The sequence below is a fragment of the Crocuta crocuta genome, unplaced genomic scaffold (assembly GCF_008692635.1).
Source record: "Crocuta crocuta isolate KB4526 unplaced genomic scaffold, BGI_CrCroc_1.0 scaffold3, whole genome shotgun sequence".
NCBI classification, from domain to species: Eukaryota; Metazoa; Chordata; class Mammalia; order Carnivora; family Hyaenidae; genus Crocuta; species Crocuta crocuta.
Genome location: NW_027529934.1, coordinates 3,134,637 through 3,156,834, shown reverse-complemented (window position 1 = coordinate 3,156,834; position 22,198 = coordinate 3,134,637). Strand labels below are relative to the sequence as shown.

Sequence of the window (22,198 nt, the reverse complement as noted above, 5' to 3'; positions counted from 1 at the left end):
GGGAGCCATGGATGCCAAGAAGAGTAGTGCTTCATCTGGTGACAAAGGACATCTTGGTGACAAGGAAAGGTCTTAAATACAAGAGTCATGTGGTAAACTTGCACTTCTAGATGGTCTGGAGACAGAAGAGGGAAGGTCTATTATAGGGCTGTTCCATGGTCCAGGTGAAAGAGGATGTGGGGGAGGGGAAAATGAAAGGAGGGAGGAATTCCAGAGAAGGTTGGAAATCGGAGCAGAGATGGGGGCACCTGGGTGGTTCAGTTGGTTAAGCGTCCAACTCTATATTTTGGCTCAGGTCATGACCTCATGCTTCATGAGTTTGAGCCTGAATTGGCTGCTGGTGTGCTGACAGTGTGAAACCTGCTTGGGATTCTCTCTCTCTGTCTCTCTCTGCCCCTCCCCTGCTCACATGACAGCACACTCTCTCTCTTTCTCTCCCTCTCTCTCTCTCAAAGTAAATAAATAAACACTTAGAAGAAAAAAAAAGAAGCAGGGATGGATTTACTCTGAAGCCATTGAAGTGTGAGCCCATCACACTTCCAAGGACTGGGAAGGGGTCATAGCACTATGTTCACTTGGTTATATGTTTTTATAAAATTAGCAAAAGAAAGATATTTTAACTGCAATGAATTAAGGCGTTGGTTTCTTTCCACTCTGGCTTTCTCTCTCACATATTTCCCCTCCTGTCAGGTGGCACTGAGATGATGGTGTGCATTTTTTGAGAGACAGCAAAGGGGAGTTGGGTTGGTATACATTTAGTTTGGAAGTAGAGTTGTTACTGATAGGAGACTGGTATAGGAATGGTTTCCAGGATACTCTCAACACCCATTGTGCCCACTCACGTGATGTGGCCATGTGAAAGTGCAGGGCAGAGGCGATTCTGGTATGAATGTATCCTACGCACTTGGCACCAGAAGTAAGCAGGTAGTAGAGGTTTGACATACACTCAGCCAAAGCTAGTTGGTGGCTGGGTCTTCCAGTTATTAGCTATGTAATAGTGGAAGATTCGGTTCTCATGGATGCCGAGTCAAAGAGGAAGTCCTCACTGTCCTGGGTTTTGCCTGATGATGCAGCTGACACAATTATATATACACAAACTTTTTGATGAGGATCATAGGAAATAGAATTGACCAGCGCTCCTGTATTTTGAGGATGTGAGCAGCAAGTATACCACACTATAGAATCACATGATTTGTGTATCTCAGCTATCAATAACATAGTGCCCATCAAAGAAAAGATTGAATGATCTTTCTAGTCTCTTCTATAAAAGTAACTTCCAAAAGCATTGTTATGTAGTGTTATAAGAAGAGGTGGTCAAAGAGTACATGGCCAAAAAATATATGTAGTAAAAGCATTAGGAGTGTGTTCACTATAAATGAGAGAGACTCAGAATGAGAGAAGTAGGGCCAAGGATGGAGGATAGAGCTCAGGGCAGCACTGGCTAGGAGGCAGGCAGAGCCGCAGAGACGAGGGAGAGACAGAGGGACAGAACATGGATGATGAACCAGTCATTTAAATTTCCCAGCCTCTTTTCCAGAATCTTCTAGGGTCACTCACTATCATCCCACATAAGTACCTCCTTCTTTTCCTATCTCCCTTTTCCTCCTTTTTCCCTTTTGGCCTTTTTCTTTTTCCCTCTCTCCTTTCTCAGGGCCAATTCTACACATAGGCGTAAGAGGCTAATAACCTAACACCATGTGATTAAATCACCCTCTCCAAATCTCTTCCCGCTCCTAAAGCCAGGGAGCCTAAAATTCCACTATTTGAGGCCTGTCCTTTGTGTGAATGCATTATCAACACTTCTTCCTTTTAAAATGTAAACATCTTCAGTAACATTGAACTTCATAACATGTTCGGTAACATGAACACCCAGGTTTGACTGGCTCTCTTCGTCTTTTTCCTCTCTGAGAGCTGTGGGGGAGAAAAGCCTGCAAGGGGCAGGGGGTGGGGTGGAGTTTGGCTGGAGGAAATGTCGGGAAATGTCGTGGCATGTTTTGGACTCTACTGAGTCCAGAACTTTGCCTTGGGTTGCATGCCTCTTGGGCAGTCCCAGGCACCTGGGAGACCGCGGAGTGGATGTTTCTAGAAGGGGCTATGGAAGGAAAGTTGCTAAATATAACCCTTGAGCTGTTGTTTTGGGCATGTCTTCATCTTATATATATATCAGTTCCTGTTTTTCTTTTTCTTCTTTACCAAAAGTCCAACAAGTTCAACTGTAGTCCACCTAAAAGAGTTCCCTAATTAGCTAGTAGGATTTTCATACATAGCTGGCAGTACTATTGACTATAAGGCCATTTTGCAATACCTGTCAAATACCTTGAAAATAGATATATTCCTTTTAATTAGCAATCCTATTCCTACAAATTAAACCTAAGGCCATAATCAGTGAGGTCCAAGAATATGTGAGTACAAGGATTGATATGGACTGTATTGTGTCCCTCTCTAAATTCATAGGTCTAAGTCCTAGCCCCAAATGTGACTGTAGCTGGAGATTGGGTCTTTAAGAGGGAGTTAAGGTTAAATGAAGTCATAGTGGTGGGGCCCTCATCTAATAAGCCCATGGCCTTATAAGAAGACGAAGAAAGAGGGGCGGCCTGGGTGGCTCACTGAGTTAAGCGTCAGACTTCAGCTCAGGTCATGATCTCATGGTGGGTTCAAGCCCCACATCGGGCTTTGCACTGACAACTCAGAGACTGGAGGCTGCTTCAGATTCTGTGTCTCCCTCTCTCTCTGACCCTCCCCTGCTCACGCTGCCTCTCTTTCTCTCTCTCAAATAAACATTAAAAAAATTCAAAAATAAATAAGTTTTGAAAAAGATTAGAAAAGTAAAAAAAGAAGAGGAAGAGAGAGACATTTCTCTTTTCTCTCCCTGCCATGGGAGGACACAGTGAGAAAGCAGCCGTCTACAAGCCAGGAAGAGGGCCTTCACCAGAAACCCAACTGACCAGCACCTGTTCTTGGATTTTCTAGGCTCTAGAACTGTGGAGAAATACATTTCTGTTGTTTAAATCACCCAGTCTGTGGTATTTTGTTATGGCAGCCCAGGCTGACTAAGCAATGATTTTTATAATACTGTTGTTTGCACAAACAAAAAATTGAAGACAACAGGGACGCCTGGGTGGCTCAATCAGTTAAGTGTCTGACTTCAGCTCAGGTCATGATCTCACAGTTCATGGGTTCAGAGCCGTGTCGGGCTCTGTGCTGACAGCTAGCTCAGAGCCTTGAGCCTGCTTCACATTCTGTGTCTCCCTCTCTCTCTGACACTCCCCTGCTTCGCCTCTCTCTCTCTCTCTCAGAATCTCTCAGAAATTAAAAAAAAAAACATAGAACATTAAAAAAAAAAGAAAAATTGAAGACAACAGAGTAATAGATATCTAGAGCAGCTATGCTATATCTCTACAAAGGAGTTTTATGCATGTTTAAAATGATATTAGATGCATATTTATTGTCACAGGAGGAGGTATAATAAGATAGGATTTATTATAAGGATTGGCTCAGATTTTTATAGAGGCTGAGAAGTCCAATAATCTGTTATCTTCAAGCTGGCAGAACCAGGAAAGCTGGTGGTATAAGGCCTGAGAACCGGGGTTGAGGGGTGGTGTGGGAAGTTGCTAGTGTAAGTGGTCCCAGAGTCAGAAGGACCAAAACCACAGAGCTCAGGAGCTCTGATGTCCCATGGCAGGAGAAGGTGGATGGACATCCCAGCTCAAGGAGAGGAGGGGAATTCACCTTTCTGTTCCATTTGGGCCCTCAGTGGTTTGGACAAACCCCATATTGTTGAAGGAGGATCTTCTTTTCTCAGTCCACTGACTCAAATGCCAAACTCTTCCAGAAACACCCAGAAATAATGTTTTACCAGCTATCTGGGTATACTTTTGCCCAGTAAAGTTGACACATAAAATTAACCATCATACTATGCCAAAATACTAACGAAGTCACCTCTGTATGGGTGCTTGGATCACGGGAAGCGTGTTTCTTCTGTATGGTTTTCAATCAATTCTAGATGTTACTATCATGTATGGCCTAGAATCATAAAAATATCAAAGGTTATAAAGTCAGCTAGCTGCCTCTTGGCCAGCTGCATTACTGGGCTTTGCACAGTAATTGGCTGGCATTAGGAAATAATTTTCTCATCCTAAAAAAATGTACAACAAATTACAAACTAAAAAAAAAATCTGACAAATACCAAAAGCAGTGGGAAAATACTATCTTTTTATTAAGTACCTCCCTGACATACCTCCCTAATGCTTTTTTCTTACAATTTTAAGCTGTATAATCTTTTTTCTCCTCTTCATGAAACAATGATTCTGTAATGTCATTTTTCTATAACTAGAATAGAAACATAATCCAGAGTTTCCGGGGGGGGGGGCGATGAAAATTTGACTTAAAAAACATTCAGATCACTTCTTTCACAACACATTATTACTAATGTCGTTTTGTAAAAAATTTTTCATATTTGGAAAAACCTCTACAGTTTTTAATGTGTGAGTTGTAATATTTCAGGGCAGTTCCTTTTCTCTTCTACTGATTCATCCTAAATATTCTTGGAACTGATGACACTTGTTAACCAATCATCACCCCTGAAGTGGCACCGTATCCTCATCAATGCCAGTATTTCAGATGAGAACAGCAACAATTGTAAACGTTTTTCCATTGTGTGTTTGGTCCACTCTACTCCATTATTGCATAATCAGACCATGCAAGAGTCTGTTTATTACTTCCATCTGCTACTGTTCTTCTGATGTCTTCGCTTCTAGTATAATCTGAAATTTGTTTTTACAGTTTGCTTTTTTGATGTCAGAACGTTTTCTATTGATCTTAACTGCTTACCTTTTCCCCTTTATCTTACATTTCATTAATTTTATATATTCTTTCTCTCAGTTCTTTAATACGTAAATAAATTTAGAAATGATAAAGGATGGTGCCTTTCATATATGAACAAATTAGGAGTCTGGACTTTCTAACTTTTATTGAAAATATTCCGGAACATATTTCCAAACAGCAATTAAACTTATAATCAAGCTTTATCAAATACACTACCTAGCAAAGAAACAAAACCTATTTTTAATCATACAGGCTATATTGTTGGTTTCATTCCTAACAGGAAAGGATGCTGTTTTGACTAGACATACAAGAATTCAGTCCCCTGCTTACAATTTTGCATGTGTGATGAGCTGAAGAATTTTCCTAGATTCGCTTCTGAGGCCATACGTTTCAAATATTTCTCCACTGTCCACATTGGTTTGGTGCTGGGCAGTGCGAAAATGTTCATTTCTCGGTACAAAGAAACTTCTCAGGTGAGTTAGCATGCTAGGCAGTAGGGACACTCCTGGAAGCTATCCAGCTAGCAATAGTGTGACTCTACACAGAAATGACTGCGGGCCACATACATATATCTCAATATAGAATTACAGCTCTGGTGAACCTTTCTAGGCGAAGTCCCCCAGATGCCCACAGCTAGTTCAGCATCACCAGACACAAAGGGAGTGAAGGGAAGTTGGAGTGAAAAGAGACAGTGGTCTTAACCACTTGTAGTTAAAATATCTCACTTTTGCAAATTTTATTGCAGCCTATTACCATATGAACACATTTCTAGGGCCCCTTCTGGGTCTGGAAAGAGGCCTGTCCAAATGAGGAACCTTAGAGCCTGCGCACATTGACTTCCTGGCAAATGTGCCTTGGCCTCCATTGCTCTCACCATCTTCCGAGCCCTCATCCCTTCTCTCCTGGATTATTACCATCACCTCCTGTTTCTTCCCTACCCCTTTTGGACTATTCTTTTTTTTTTTTAAATTTTTTTTTTTTAATGTTTTATTTGTCTCCAGGAGAGAGAGACAGCGTGAGCAGGGGAGGGTCAGAGAGAGAGGGAGCCACAGACTGAAACAGGCTCCAGGCTCTGAGCTGGCAGTCAGCACAGAGCCCGACGCAGGGCTCGAACCCACGAACCGCGAGACCATGACCTAAGCTAAAGTCGGACGCTTAACCAACTAAGCCACCCAGGCGCCCCTGGACTATTCTTAAGCCATGCTCAAGGAGAGCCTTAAGTCAGATAATATCACACCTCTGTTAATAGTCCAATGTTTTCTTATCTCACGTCAAGTAAAAGCCAACAGTGCAGAGAGCCCTGCAACAGCAGGCCCTTTGTCTTTCTGACCTCCCCTCCTGGTAAGACAGTCCTTCCCACTGCACTCCAGCTTCCTACAGTTTCTGGAATGGCCAGGCATGCTCCCAAGGGGCTCTTGCATTTGCTGTTCATGCAGCCAGAACCATCCCACCCGCATATTCACATGGCCCCCTCTCTCACCTCCTTCAGGAAAACCTTGCTTGGCCTTTCTTCACAACTCTCTACTTCTCATCCCTCCCTTATATGTCTCTGTAGGACATACCACACTTGGTTTATTGTTTGTCTCCCGCCTCTAGAACGTGAGCTCCCTGAGTTTGCCTTGTCCACTGCCATATCCCAGTGCCTGGAACACAGCCTGGCACAATGACTGATTTCTGGTAAACACAGGGGGCTCTGCCTTAAACTTTCCTTTCTCTAGCCCCACCGGAAGCCCACAGGACCACCTTCTGAGAAAGAGCAGGGAAAACACAGTAACTGGAAAGCCAGTTTCCCTAAAAGAGAAGAACCGAGATGAAGCAGCGACAGGGTTTTCTAGCATTCGAGCAACTTGTTTCTGTAAAGAACTGTCATCCTGTGAAGTGAATCACCAGAGGATTTGATCAGTGAGCTATAAATCTCCTGCACCTCGTCCCTCTGTCCCTAAAGATGTAATCCAGGGTCGTTATGGTAGTAACAGGAGAATGCGAAACCATATCATCGCTTTTCCCAGTTCAAAGGAAAAACTACAAGGGAAAAGGAAAGGCAGAAGAAGAAAAGGAGACACTTGAAATGTCTATTCTTGTTTACCTTTCCTTCATGTTCCTTGTTCTTTCTCCTGCCCTCGAATAAAATGAACCAGAAAATAGGCTGTTACTAGAGCATCCCATTTAGCCAAAGAGGTGTTGGCATTCTGATGTGACCAATGAGCTTAGTGCCAGTAGTTAGTGCTTTAAATATAAAATATTTTAAGATGTTAACATAATAAAATGTTCTCCAAAAAATTAAATAAAGGAAAAAGAAAAGGAAAAGTACTTATAATCCCACCACCACAGCAGAAAAGTTAGCAGTTTGGTATATCATCCTCCAATTGTTTTCTCATAGGTATACGCTTTGTCATTGTGGTATAAAAACCCACAGAATGAAATTTACCATCTGAACCATTTTTAAGTGTACAGCTGTATACTCACATTCTTATATAATGATATACTTGCACTTTTTGTAATCTTTTTTTCTTACTTTACCTTATATCCAATAAATCTTCCACGTGGCAAATTTGTCCTCATGCTTGTAATTTTAAAGATGCACACTGTTCTGTCCCAAGATTAAAACATCTTTTAGTCAGCCATTCTCCAATAACTGGACATTTATGTTGCTTACAATTGTTTGCTTTAAAAACATTACGAGCTTTCAGGAAACCTTTCATTCTCTAAGGAAAATGAAGTCACAGGTGATTATTGTTGCAAAGTTTCTTTAAAAACGACAATAAATCTGTTTTGCCAATGAAATATGAGGGCACCAATTTCAGCACACTCTCACCAATATTTGATACTTTTCATTTTGCTAACTTAATATTCTAAAATGTTTCTTTTTCTAATATATATGTTTTCCTATATCTGTTTTCCTTTAGTATTTCCTCTTTTTGGAAATGCCAGTTCATGCCTCTTGTGTAGTTCGGTTTTGAGAGGCTGTCTCAGTATTTTTCTTATTCCTTTTCGAGGGTTGTGTATACAGTAGAGATTTTAACCCTTTATCATAACTATAGTGAATATTTTCCCCTCTACTGTAATTTCTGGTCATGCTCTCATCTACAGCAATTTAGCATTCTTGTATAATTCAGATCTTTCCAGTGTGATTTCTCCTGTCACATAGTGTCTTAGAAATTCTCTCCATGTCGTCTAATCCCAGGGCTTTAATAAAGAATTTAGTTCTGTCAAACTGATCTGTTCCTCAAATGCTCACTGATTAACCGAGACCCCTCCTCTAACTGTAGTTGAGTAAGGTCGGCTAGTAGGCCTATGCCTATATGGAAAGTTCTCTTGTGCTGGGACCCGGATCCAGGCTGCTTGCGGAGCGAGGTGGAGGGCACAACTGTAGCGCACTTACGCTGTGGTGTGGCTCCGCGGTAACAGAAAAGTGGCAATACCCAGAACGAAAGATGGGACTGCACCTAAATGTCCGCCGTGCTTTCGCCTTACCCTTTCCCTTCCTAAACAACACTGGGGACTGAAAGCACTTCTGAAAATTAACGATCACATGGCCGGTAGGTTTTCCTATCTTGTTAGAGTCCTTATGCTTCCAGGAATGAGGGCTCTCAGTCGACCTGTGCAATGAATTTCCTGCGCCTTTGTTGTGCGGAGCGCTGTCCTGGGTACATTGTGTGTATCCGTGTCGTTTGCAAAAGTAATAGCTCCGGGGCAACTATGAGTTACGTAGCACGGTGGAAACGATTAAACGGGAGATGAGAAGATAAATCTAGGCGGACAACCGAATGTGGAGACGGCTCCGTTGTCCAGCCTTGACGGTGATATTAGGGATATGGCACAGTCCCATTGCGCCCACCCTCCCTCCCCGCTGCCTTGCCCCTCAGCCCTGTGTTCAGCTGGTCGAAGCCCCTGATCCCACAGGCAAGATCGTCCACTTATATTCCCGCCCCCAGCCAGGCAGTCAGGTTCACTCAAGGTGCTTCTCAATGCTGTTGCCAGGGTCTTAAATCCTGGCGGAGAGCCACGTGCGCCGGACTGAGAGTCAGAGGTGCCCGTCCCCCATCCCTGCTGCCGCCTGCTGAAGACAGGCGACCGCAGTGGGAAGGCACGTCTGACCTCTTGGTCCTGGTTCCCACCCGCCCACCTAGGTTCGCAATTATCTTTCTTTCTCAGTGCAGACCACAAACCCGAAACCGCTTGTGTGTGTGTGTGTGTGTGTGTGTGTGTGTGTGTTTTCCTTGCTGGGACCAAGTACAACACTACTTCCCTGGCAGGCAGGTGGAGGGGAACGCGCCACACCTCCACCCTGTTCCCAGTTTGGCATTAATCCACGCATCTTAACTTGTAGGCAGAGCATCTGCTACTTTACTCTTGAAAAACAAAGCATCTGAGGTTCAGATCCCTGAACCTGCCAATAGCGAGGTCCACCGCGTCAGATTCGCTCTCGGGACAGCCTCCTCCTCCTCCCCACCCCCACGCCGAGGGAATTCACCCTCGGGGCCGCCCGGCCTCGCTTACTCTCCCACAGCCCGGCGGCGCGGCTGAAAAGGGGAGCAAATGCCCCCGCAGACAGGCCTTGGGGTGCGCCGGGACCCGGCAAAGCCGGCTGTCCCTCCCCTAGGCTGCGCCTCGCAGGCGGGTGAGCCGCGGGTCGAGGAAGGAGTGAGAGTGGCGCCCGGGTGACCCGTCGCCGCGAAGAAAGTCCCGGGAGACCGTGACTCCTGCGCGACGGGGAGGCGGGGCCGGTGCCCAGGAAGGTGCCGAGATGGGACCGGGAAATAACCCCGCGCAAAGCCACCCACTTGTGTTGCTCAGCCTGAGGTCCCCGGGAGCGGCCGGAGGACCCCAGAGGCTGCGCTGCGTCTCCCTGAGCCCTGGCCGCCGCAGCGTCGCCCCCCGCGGGTGGGCTTCGCGTTCCCTCCCGGGTTTCCAAGCCACCACGTGACTTCCACGAAGCGCCGGGGCCCAGCGGAAAGCCGCCGCCGCAGGGGTGGGATTTGGGGGTGGGTCCAGGGCCCCCGGCGTGCGCCTCTGTCTGGCGGTCCCCAGCTCACGCACAGTGCCCGCCGCGTCCGGAATGGTGACCCGTCTCCTGTGCCCCGGGAAGCGGAGAGACCGGAGGGTGCAGACGCCCGGCTGGGCCAGGCACGGTCCACACTTCCCCGCACGTGGGATCCGCGCTGTCCCGGTGTCGCCATCCTTGCGCTGGCGGCCGCTGCCACCCCACCGCCGGCGCGCGTGGCCCTTCCCGGGCGCCAGGGTGCGCAGAGGGGAAATTCGGCCCGAAGGGGCGGCTCGTGTCCAGGCACTCCCAACATCTACGGCCGAATGGGGAACTCGAGACCCTTCCGCCTGAGGGTGCGGGGTGGGGTCCCGCCGTGGGCGGACTCCAGCCCCCGTGCTGGTGGAATCCCCTCGGCCCCCATCCAGCCCTCTGCTCTGTCCTCGGCCACATTTACAACTTTGTGCTCAGGAAACTGAGATAAAGTTGCCCGCGGGATTGGCCATCAGAGAACTTCTCCCTCAGCTGCTTTGGACGGAGTCGTCATTGTTATGCTCCCCTTCCCAATTCGATGCCTGGTGCTTAGTGTCATCAGGTGACGCTGAAGAGTCACACATTTCTGAGTTTGGACCTCCGTTTTACCACACACAGGCTGAATAGCTTTGGGCATTTTGCTTAACATCTTCGAGCCTCAGTTTCCCCACCTGTAAAATGAATATAATAATAACCTCTCGTGATTTTTATGAGGACTAATTAGGATATGGTTAATAATTTATGACTGTCTCAACACTTTGTTCCCCTCTTTCTGTTTTGATTAAATGTTACTGCTGAGTTGTCAGGTGTGACCTGATGGGTAGGTTTAGAGTGTCTGCTCCCAGAGGGCAGGACGCAGGCTGCTTACTTGTGCCCTGTGACTTTTTGATTGCGGACAACAAGGCATGATTTGGTGACAAGCACTATGGGAGATTCAAAAAATAGCAGCGACCCCTACAGAGGTTACTGCGGGCATACCATGTGCTGGGAGCTTTAGGATAAAAATCTCATTTTGTGGTATGCTCGTCGCAGGCATTAGGCTGTTAGAGTGGGTGCTGCAGGATTACCCATCAGTTGTTCAGGGCATGTATCTCTAGTGCCCAAGACAGTGCCTGGCACATGGCAGATACTCATTTAATACTTATTGAAAGGATGAATGACTCACACTTACAATAAATGAGAAAATTAAACATTCAGAGAATGTAAGCCATTTCCCCCAGGCTATACTGACAGCAAGAGACAAAACGAGGAGCCCTGTATTTCTCAAGCTAAAGGTCTGCCCTGTTCACCACATTTTGCCCATGTGGTGTTCTGGTTATGTTTACCAAGACTGCTTTTCCTCTAAAAAGCTATGTTTTGACACCTTGTGCCTGTTCCCTTAAGCACTATCTCCAGACCATGTCCATTTGTTTTATTATTTATGTATGTTATTTATTTGTCTCCTTCTGTAGACTTAGATTCTTCCAAACACTGCAAATTCTTTACCCACTGGAACGTGGGGGAAAAGATATGTCTCTCATACTTGGAATACAACACCAGATAAAATGATAACTGCAGTTACCCATGACTTTATATTATCAATATTTGCTTTCTGTTAATAATTGAGTACCTTTCCTAGGTTTGTATCCTACTAACCTCTTAGCTTTTAAACTGTTTAAACTGTACCCTACCCCCTCGGTACCTTTTCACAGGGTTCTGGAAGGCAAATACCCTCTACTTCTCCATGTTTTTTCTATAACCGAGATGTTTTTACCTTGGTAGGTGCATTTTTTTTAGCCTGCCTGTTTCAGGATAACTCTTTTTTTAATTTTTTTTAAATGTTTTTATTTATTTGTGTGTGAAAGAGAGAGAATACAGAGTGAGCAGGGGAGGGTCAGAGAGAGAGGGAGACACAGAATCCGAAGCAGGCTCCAGGCTCTGAGCTGGCTGTCAGCACAGAGCCTGATGCGGGGCTCGAACCCACAAATGGTGAGATCATGACTTGAGCCGAAGTCGGACGCCCAAGCAACTGAGCCACCCAGGCACCCCTGTTTCAGGATAAGTCTTGAAGAATTTGACTAGGTTTGGTTAAATCTCATACAGAGCTACGAGCTCTCCAGACACATCATCAGTTTGCTTTCTGATTCACTCTGACCCGTGAAACAAAATGCCCCTCAAGCATTGTTCGTCTGTGGCATTTAAGATCATTTGGTGTGTAAAGTAGTTACAAGTGGTTGCAAGTAGTTACAAGTGTGATATGATTTCCACGCAGCATCAAAAGTACCTGCTTGTGCGTGGTGGTGTCAGACCTGACACATGGCAAGTTCCAGATAGCAGATGCCTTCTGCCTTTCCCATTCTCAGATGGACGACGTTGACACCACACCTCTCCCAGGCACACACCCTGTGGGGTAGAGGTTTATGAACGTTGGTTTGGAGTCCAACAGACCTGAGTTCCACTTCCCACTTAACCCACTTACTAGCTGTTATACCTGGAGCAAGTTCCTTAACCTCTCTGAGTTTCTTATTCCTCATCTGTTAAATGACAGTCACACCACACATTTGTCAGGGTAGTCATGGGGATGGGCAGCGGAGCTCAGCCACGGGACACGGTGGGCGCTCCTGAGTCTGGGGCGCCTGCTGTCCCCTTCCCCCCCTGCCTCCCCTTGAGCAGCCGGTCCTCTGCTGTGACTGCAGATAAAACGGTGAAGCTCCAGGAGCCATGCCGAGAAAAGAGGCAAGGCAGAGGAGGGTGAGGCAAGGAGCCTGGACAGCACACCTGACCAGACGTTTCCCCCCCAGAGCCCGGAGGACGATGACCGGAAGGTCCGAAGGAGAGAAAAAAACCGAGTTGCTGCTCAGAGAAGTCGGAAGAAGCAGACCCAGAAGGCTGACAAACTCCACGAGGTGAGCCTGTGGTTGGGGGAGAGCCACACATTAAGGCCACGGAGAGGAGCCCCCTTCTGCCCTTGCACTGTGGTGGTGGCCCCAAGGTCATTTCCTGGTGATCACCAATTTGGCCACACACGTCTAATGTCACTGTGTCCTTCAGCCCAGTGTTCTGATTCTTCACTCGCTGACATCTTTCTTTCTCCCTCGTCCACTGGTTGTTCCTCACTCTTGATTTCTTTGATTATAAATCAAAACAAAATAAAACAAAGCTTCCTCCTGATCCCAATTTCTTTTCAAACTACCACCCCACTTATTTTCTTTCCTTCCTCACTTCCCTGCTCCTTAAAGAGAGACCTGCTATCTCCATGTCTTGAGTTGCATTTATTCTCCAGTCCCCCGTGATGCTGTTTCTGCTGCACCCGCCGTACCCAAGGTGTATGTGCACATGCACACACACACACACACACACACACACACACACACACACACACCCTTCCTACAGAAGCTGCTCCCACTGAGGCCACTAGTGCCCTGGCACCACCTGATCTAGAGGCCTCTTTCTAGTCTCATCAACCATGACCTTGCTGGAACATTTGACAGCATTGACTGAGTCCTATTTTTAAATAGATTTTTAAATGTTTATTTTTGAGAGAGAGAGAGAATGCATGCATGCAGGAATGGGGGAGGGGCAGACAGAGAGGGAGACACAGAATCCAAAGCCTGCTGCCAGGCTTCGAGCTGACAGCAGAGAGCCCAATGCGGGGCTTGAACTCATGAACTGTGAGATCATGACCTGAGCCGAAGTCGGACATTTAACCAACTAAGCCACCCCGGTGCCTCAACCCTTTCCTCCCTGAGACCTTCTCTCAAGGTCTTTAGCTTCTAAAAGACCACATTTCCCACTTGACCCTCTTAACCGCCTTTTCAGTTTCTTTGCTACCTTTTCTCCCTCTGTTTTCTTAACTGTTGGTGTAGACGGAGCTTTCACACTCTTCCCTTTCTCCTTCCCATCCTGGAAGATTTGATCCCTTAATCTGTTCTCTCAGCGTCAGTTGCCCACGTTGATTATTCCAGGCAAGACCTCAGTCCCGGGCCCTTGACCCCATATCTCAAATGTCTGCTTAGATGTCTCCCAATGGGTCTGCTGCAGGCTGCGTGGATGCGACGTGGCTGTGACAGGGTGTGTTTACCCTGAGACTCTCTCCTTGCAGTCTTCAAGTTGCAGTTAACAGAACTAACCACCTTTCTCATCACCCACGTCAGGACGCTGGGGCTTATCCTAAACTCTTCCATTGCCCTCCACCCTCCATCCCACATAACCTCACAGCTGGGGCTAGGGACTGCCCCATATCAGGAACTGACCTCGAAGGCATCCGAGGTCCTGTGCAAAGAATTGGTGACAGTTCTGAACTCTCGTCTCTACACAGAGTTGGTGTGAATAATTGAAGATTTCAGTTTAGCGTTTCCCGGCCTGCTCTCTTGTCACAGCTCGTCTCCACAAGGCGAGTCTGGGGGTACTAACAGCATAGCCAACCGAGGCGAGATGAGGGGGGCAGCAGCAATCTCTGAAAACCCTTTCACAGTGAACTGAGAACAGATTGAGGATGCACATACTCCAGGGAGAGGTGACTTACTGGTATAAACTCACAGTGGGCATAAATGATGCATGGGAGACTCCTGGGAGCAGGAAGGCTGGGTCCTAAAAAGAGGGTCTTCAGATGAGGGTCAGGGAAGGTCCTTCCCAGCCTGTATTCGTCCTGGAACTTTTGCACAGAACAGCTAGAATGTCCTCTGACTGCTTTCCTCCTTCCCCTTTGCTGCCGAGCCAGTCTTGGGTCTAGCGTCAGGTTACCAGGTAACCCCAGAGGGCACTTCCGGCTCAGTTAGTGCATGGCCCTGTGTTCAGACCCCATGTGCCAGCCAAACAGTCTGGGCTCTTCTCCTCAATAAGCTTCTTGTCCAAGCCAGGTGCGGTCACTTAAGAAAACACTAGGGGACACTCCATTGTAAGTCCCAAGTGACTATGTGTGTGGTGGTGACTGAGTGACTTGGACAGGAGCTTCCCCAAATATTTGTGAAGTACTACTGTGACCGAGGCCTTGCTGTTAGGTCACAAAGCAAGGAGGGCAATCTCATTCCTGTTTTGGGAAGCGTAGTTTTCAGGGAAAATAGTTTCCTGTGGCCTCTGTAACAAATTATGAGAAGTTTGGTGGTCTTAGCACAACACAGATTTATCATCTTACAATTTTGGAGGTCAGGTGTCTGGAATGGGTCACACGGAATGAAAATCTAGATGTCAAGAGGTGCTGCATTCCTTCCACAGCCTCCAGAGGAGAATCCATTTCCTTGCCTTGCTGGCTTCTAGAGGCTTTTGTGTTCCCTGGCTTGTGGTCCCCTTCCATCTTCAAAGCCAGCACTGGCTAGTTAAGCTTTTTTCGTGGTGTATTACTCTGACACTGTTTCCATTGTCACATCTCCTCTGACTCATGACTTCTTTCACTTATAAGGACCCTCATGATTACATTGGGTCCACCTGCATATTCCAAGATAATGTCCTCATGTTCAGATTCTTTTTTTAAATGTTTATTTATTTATTTTGAGAGAATGAGCACGAGTGGGGGAGGGGCAGAGAGCGAGGGAGACAGTGAATCCCAAGCAGGCTCCATGCTGTCCACGTAGAGCCTGACACAGGGCTTGAGCTCATGAACCATGAGATCATGACCTGAGCGGAAATCAAGAGTCAGATGCTTAACCACCGAGCCACCCAGATGCCCCTCCCCACATTCAGATTCTTAATCACATCTGCAAAGTCCTTTTTGTCACGGAAAGTAACATATTCACAGGCTCCAGAGGATGGATGTAGACCTCTTTGGGAGGCCTTTATGCTGTCTACGTCAGAAGGTAACATAAATACTCCAGTATCAAGAAAAACAGGTTTCTCTCGGTATCTGTCAGTGCTGGATTTGATACCCAAATAAGCTGGGTGCCTGGGAAAGTTAGGGGTGGTACCACATTTACTCCTGCCTGATCCCTCTTAGAACCATGCTGGAGGGCCTTTCAGTAGGGTTCCTAGTGAATTGGTCCATGACCAATTGTGCCAGGTGCTCTTCTGGGAACGGGGACTAACTGACCTGAAGCCCAGACCTTCCTTCCATGGGGGAACACTCCCTTCTCGGTCTCTGTGGAGCCAAAAGAGTATATCTGGTGTACCCACCACTAGCGGATTACCTCATCAAGGACAGTCTTTCTGAGAAACAGCGTCGAGGAGGCCAGGACGGTGGCTCCATCTGTATGTAGCCCACACCTCTACTGTCACTAGCCACGCACAAGGGTTCTTGGTCACAGGAGAGTGTGGGGGCACAGGTGGCTGGCTTAGGAAAATGGAAATACATCCCAGCCCTGCTGTAGAAGAGGAATGTCCTCTTTGGCCCACAGGGCAGCACATGAGTTCTCTTTCCACTGTTAATTCCTCGTGTCCTTCCAGGGAGGGCAGCGCAGCTGTGAGGATCTAATGCTCTGTAGGGCCAACATAGCAAAACGCGACAAAAAACAACAGTAAAGATAGTAAAAAAAACTTTGAAAAAATCTACATATTGGGGTGGGGGTGGGGTATCTGATTAAACACCACGGTAAAGCAGAGCTCTCTTGTGCTCCAGTGAGTGAGTTGAGGGCAGAGCAAGTGGCATGCTGCCCTGGGTCATGGCAGGAAAGCCCTTCAGGCCCTGTCAGGCTCTAGGCCACGTCCAGGACGGGGAAAGTGAGAGCCAGACACAGTTCTCAGAAACGTCTTCAAACCAGGGACAGGGCCCACTCTCCAGGAGGCGCTAAGGGGTGCAGAAAGCGGCACCCGGTAGCCATGGCTGCCCGCACTCCCTGGGGCGATTAGCCCGTGAAAAGGGCTTTGCTCAGTCCTTCATCTGCCCCATCCTGTGGAGGGCATGGCTGCGTATCTCACAGTCACTCAGGATCTTTATTTGCCTTTCTTGAATACCACAAAGGGGAATATTTAGAGCTTGTTTAAAATTCCCACCTTTCTCTCCTGCCCATCTTGTTCACTCACTCTTACCTCCGACACCCTGAGAAACCTCCTCCAGTCCCAACTCCCAGAAGCCTCTGGGCCACCTCCTGCCTCTCCCAATTCTCCATCTGCAAAGCTGGAGGACAGCCCACCAAGGCCAGGCCTTCCTGGAGGGCAGGGCCGGGGGAGCCAGAGCAGGCCATGCCAGGGACAGGCTCGAGTCACTCTTGAGTCTGAATTTTCCCCTCAGCGAGGTGGTTGCTGGAAGCCCGACTGTGGTGACGAGAAGCTGTTCCTAATGGGTGTCTGTGTGCCTCAGCGCTCACTGTGGCTTTTCAAATCATCTCGTCAAGGCACTTACGCCTCTCATGGGGATTTCAGCCCCTATTCATCTCTGAACATTGGGCACACGCCTGAGTCCACATTCACAAATAGGGACCCAAGTGAACAGTCCGGCTTTCTGCGACGAGCCAGAAGATGTCTCAGAAGTGGGTCAGACTGGTTCGAGCCAGGCATCCGAAGGTGTAAGACTGAGAAAGAACGTTGAGTCAGAAAAGGAAGGCAGACGATGCCATCCTCAGGAACCCCAAATGTCACCAACTGACGGATTTCTTAGGCAATTTGGTTGTGGTCTATGTTGCCACGGTTTTTTCAGATATTGCATGTTCTAAGAGAATGCTTCATGTCAGTCCCCCCCCCCGGTTTAGAAACTGATGATGACACTAATTTGTACAGCCCTCCCTGATGGGGAGGGTAGTTTTCTGCTGGGAAAGAGATCAGCTTAGGGCTTGGGAATAGGCTTATTGTAAAATCCTGAGCCCTTACAGCCCTTTACTGCCAGTAACCACCCCAGGGAAATTTGGGGCCAGGCACTGCCAAGTGAAAGCAGAATTGCTATCTTGCTCGAGGAGTGCAGTTGACCTTGAAGTCAGGTTCCAAGTTTGCATGACCTTGGGAAAGTCACTGCGCCTCTCAGAGTTTCACTGTCTTCACTTGTGAAATGGGGTCTGTGCATGGCTGTGCCCTCCTGATGGCCTTCTCATCCCCCATCGTTTACTTCCTGCTTTTGTTATCATCTCTGGTAGCTTGTTTGTCAGGGTTTTTTAGTCCTAGCCCCTGGGTCCCCCAGACATCCCCGCATTCCCCAGTCAGCCTCTCTTAGATGCCCAGACCAGGGTTTCTCAGCCTCGGAACTACCGACACTTGGGGCCAGATAAGTCTTTGTTTGGGGGGTGCTGTCCTGGGCGCTGTAGGCTGTTGAGCAGCACCCCTGGCCTCTACCCACTGGATGCACTAGCGCCCTCTGCCCCACTTGTGACAACCCAGCTGTCTCCAGACACACCACATGTCCCCTGGGGACCACCAGAATTGCTCCCGGTGAGAATCGCTGCCCCAGACAACTTAATTTCTGAGGCGGAACTGGGATTTGCAGAGACTTCACTGCCTGGAATGTTTAGGTCTCTGCTTTGCGACCGTGTCCTGCCAAACACCAGGGAAGGCAGCACCATGGCCTCTGGCCCTCCTGCAGCGGAAGACTTGAACGTCAGCAAGATTTGAGCTAAACTGATCCTCTCTTTGGAAATAGCAAAGGGGCTGATGTTCTTGCTTATTTTTCATGTATGTCAAGTCCAAGTACTTCCTTCTCGGTGTAAAGTGGGTGTTACTCTTTCCCCTTTGTTCCCTGTGTTCTTGCACCTCCTCTCCACCTGCTCAAGCTCCGCCTTTTATTCTTCTTGAACTGGCCTCACCTGGAGATGGTGACTTCTTCTCTTTTTATTCTCTCAGCTCCATGAAAGTCCCTCAGGGGGTTTGGAAGTAAAAGTCAAATCCCAGAAGAGAAAGTCCCTGCAGAGAAGGCGGAAGAGGGGGCTGCTGGGCTGGGGTTTGGGGGAGGCAGCTGTACATCAGGAAGACTTTAGGCAGCATGGCCCTTCATGGCTTCTAGAGATAAAACTCAGAAGCTCACAGAGTCCTGTCAAAATATAGAAGGGCAGTCTGGAATGTTCTGCCATGGCAAATGACTTTTTTATTTTTTGGAATCTAGTTAGCTCATTAGGGGCGCCTAGGTGGCTCAGTGAAGCGTCTGACTTCGGCTCAGATGATGATCTCATGATCCGTGGGTTTGAGCCCTGCGTCGGGCTCTATGCTGACAGCTCAGAGCCTGGAGCCTGCTTCAGATTCTGTGTGTCCCTCTCTCTCTGCCCCTCCACCTCTCACACTCTCTCTCTCGCTCAAAAATAAATAAACATTAAAAAATTTCTTTTTCATGTTAGCTCATGGGAACCATTCACATCTATTCTCCATTTTACTTGAAGGTGAAGAGCATTTCTAGTTGCAGGGTGGAGTGTGTGCTTGTACATGTGTGTGTGTGCGCGCGCGTGCACGTGTGTACACGTGCCTCACAGAGCTGCAGCCTGTCACCCTGCTGCTGCAGGCAGGCTCCCTGCAATGACTGTCCGTGTCTTCCCTCCCCTTGCCCGTAGAGGGCTTGTTGCTGCTTTGTAGATGGATTTGGGGCTCCAGGACTAGAGTCTGTCAGAGGCCAGAAGGGAGCTGGCAGGCAGGGAGGAGGGCTGACGCAGAACGGGGCCCGTGCACTAGTGAAACCAGACTGACCCAGGACAGCCTGCAGAAGGAACGGGTGCAGCTTACTGCCTTAGAGAGTATTCCAGACTATCCTGAGGGCTTGCCTGGGGAAGGTTCAGATGGCCTGTGGGTGTGCAGGCCGTCTGGCACCTAGGGGCGGGGGGAGGAAGCAGGTGAGAGAAGGAGGCTGAGGACTGGGGCTGAGGCGTCCCTGGGCACTGTGGTCCATCAAGCAGGGCTACCATAGAGGGTATCAGAGGCTCTTAGGTACAGTACATTTCTGATCTTTGGGGAGAAACCTTATTTAGCATAAGTAAGATTGAGTATGATACAAGATTGACCAGAACACATAATGAGGGATGTGGTTCCACTAGGTCCTGTGCTCAGGGAAGCCTTCCTGGAGGTGGTAGGCTTGAGCTGAGCCCACACAGAAAAGGAGGTGGGTAGTCCAGTGGAGAACAGCATTAGCAAAGGGCCAGAGTTGAGAATTTGTATGGGCTTTAGGGAACTGTAAGAAGAACAGACTTTTTTAGTGATATTTCTTAAAAATTACTAGTAAGAGAAAAGATGTGATGGGTAAAAAGGTTGGGTCCCCACTCCAGGAAATGCATGGTACACAGCATTGCAACAAGATTTCAATAATATTGTCAACCTTGAGAGAGTCTCTGTCGGCATGTCATAGGGCTCTGCTGTTGGTGGAGTATTTATTATAGAACTTACTGATGACTTGGATGAAGACAAGGAAGACCTGCTCATCAAGCTAGTGACCAGCTTATATCTGTGTAGCATCGTGATCCATGAGCTGACACGTTAAGATTCAGAAAGACTTTGCTAAGCTGGAAGATGCCCAAGAGAACAGGGTGAAAGTCAGGAGAAGTGGACGTAGAGCCCACCTCGAATCTCCAGAACACCAGTTGTCATCTGGATGTAGACAGAGAAGCAGCTGATACAGACAGAGCTTGCACCTCTCTCAAGCCCAGTGAGGTGGCTGCCGGCTTGGGTCTAGCCCCATAGCGGGCCACGTCTAACCGCCTGCCCTCTGCATGGTCAGGCCATCCCAGAATCATGCACTGTGTTTTGGGAATGGCATTCTTCTCAGAGATCCTGGCAAATTGGAGTGTATGTTGGGATGACCTCCAGGAGGGCAGAAGGACCACGAGCTCTAAAACCCAAGGAGCTCAGGGGACCCGAGACAGTTGAGCTGAGAGAATACCTAAGGGGAAGTGGTATGGGGCTGTCTCCTAATATTTCAAGAACTGTGATGTTGAAAAAGTATTGAATTTACTATGTGTGGTTCCATAACGTGGAACCAAGCCCAATAGGTGGGTTTGAAGGAGAGAGAGAGATTTGGAATCAGCACAAAGATGAGCTTTCTAATAGAGCAGCAGGGAAATGGCAGGGATGCCCTCTGAAGAAGAGAGGGCCCAGCGCAAGTTGGATGTCTGGTTTCTGCATTGTGTGGGTTGGGCCGAGGGGTCACTAGGGCCCCCTCCAGGCCTAAGCCTCTGAAAACTCTGGTATAGTGGAAACTTCACAGATGAGTGTCGGGGCAAAGCCAAGGCAAGGGGTATTTTCATTCATTCACCCATGCAGCCAGCAAACATCTGTCATGTTCCGGGCACTGTTCCAGATGCTGGGACCATAGCAGTGACCCCAACAGAGATCTTCAGAAAGCAGCTCAACAGTTGGGGGAAGAGAGGCTGGCTGCAGCCGGGGGGCCTGAGGGAACTTTTAGGAGTGATGGAAACGTTCTCTCGACCAACGTTTACATTTGCCAGAACCCATTGAATTATATAGCCTTAAGACAGGTGTATGTTATTTGATGTAAATCGTATCCCAATAAAGCTGATTCAAAAAGCAAAGCCCTGCCCTCACACACCTTGCATCCTGGCGGGAGGACAGAAACATGAAACTAACGGCCAAGAGTAGGAGCGGTGGAAGGGGCGCAGTTAGCGAGGAGGCGTTCCCAGGGAGGAGTGGAGAGAGCATCACACGAAGGGACTGTGCTCGCAGAAACCATTTCCCCCGTTCTGTGTGTCTGTGCAGGAGTATGAGTGCCTGGAGCAGGAGAACACTGCGCTGCGGAGAGAGATCGGGAAGCTGACCGCGGAGCTGCAGCAGCTGAGTGAGGCACTGAAGGAGCACGAGAAGATGTGCCCACTGCTGCTGTGCCCCATGAACTTTGTGCCGGTGCCGCGGCCGGACCCCGTGGCCGGCTGCCTGCCCCGATGAAGCCCGAGGATCCTCCTCCTCTGCCGAGGGAGGAGCCTTGGTCGTTTTCACACCTGGGAGGAGGGTTCCCTCCGCATCTGGGTACAGGGGGCCCTGTGGCCGGGTCCCCTCCTCGGAGCTCCTGGCCGCGTCCTCAGCAGACGGGTCAGCATGACGCTCCCGCCAGCACCTCTCAGAGCCGTGAGCAGATCCTAGCAGGGAGGCCACCCTCAGGAGTCACCTTCAATCCACTTTGGCAGCTAATAGATTCCATGTTGTGCAGAATCATTGCCTCTAGAATTTGGATAATAAAGATGGTTATGATGTCTTTTTTTGGCCAAGTTCTTGGAATTTAGAAATACAGTAGGTTTCCTTATCCCGGAGAGGTCATCTTCAGTCTCCTCACTCTGCTTTGTGGCTCCTGGGTCTTGCTGTCCCCTCCTGGTCATCTTCCCCATGGCCATATCTGTGCTCAATGCAGGAGACACCTTTGGAGGCCTGGAACTTGCTGGCCACCCCACCTGGGTCATGTAGAGGTAGTCGCGCTGGGCGTGCCTCCCGCCTGCTTTGGGTAGCTCTCCATCTTGGTCAGCACCCCCACCCGCGCCGCACTGCCCTGGGAGATGTTCTCTTCCAAGCTGGTTTTCCTGACTGCTCCGGACACTCCCGGGG

The 22,198-nt window shown here is 48.4% G+C and overlaps 1 protein-coding gene across 1 annotated transcript in view; it reads left to right on the top strand.

Annotated features, from left to right (window-relative positions):
• Window positions 1-21,854, top strand: part of BATF3 (basic leucine zipper ATF-like transcription factor 3) — a 29,558-nt gene extending 7,704 nt beyond the window's left edge. Inside the window, exons 2-3 of the mRNA XM_077763103.1 lie at window positions 12,622-12,726; window positions 21,362-21,854. Coding sequence (XP_077619229.1) covers window positions 12,622-12,726; window positions 21,362-21,547 — 291 coding nt within the window. The 3' untranslated portion in view covers window positions 21,548-21,854. The remainder of the gene's footprint in view (window positions 1-12,621; window positions 12,727-21,361) is intronic.
• Window positions 21,855-22,198: the final 344 nt, after the last annotated feature.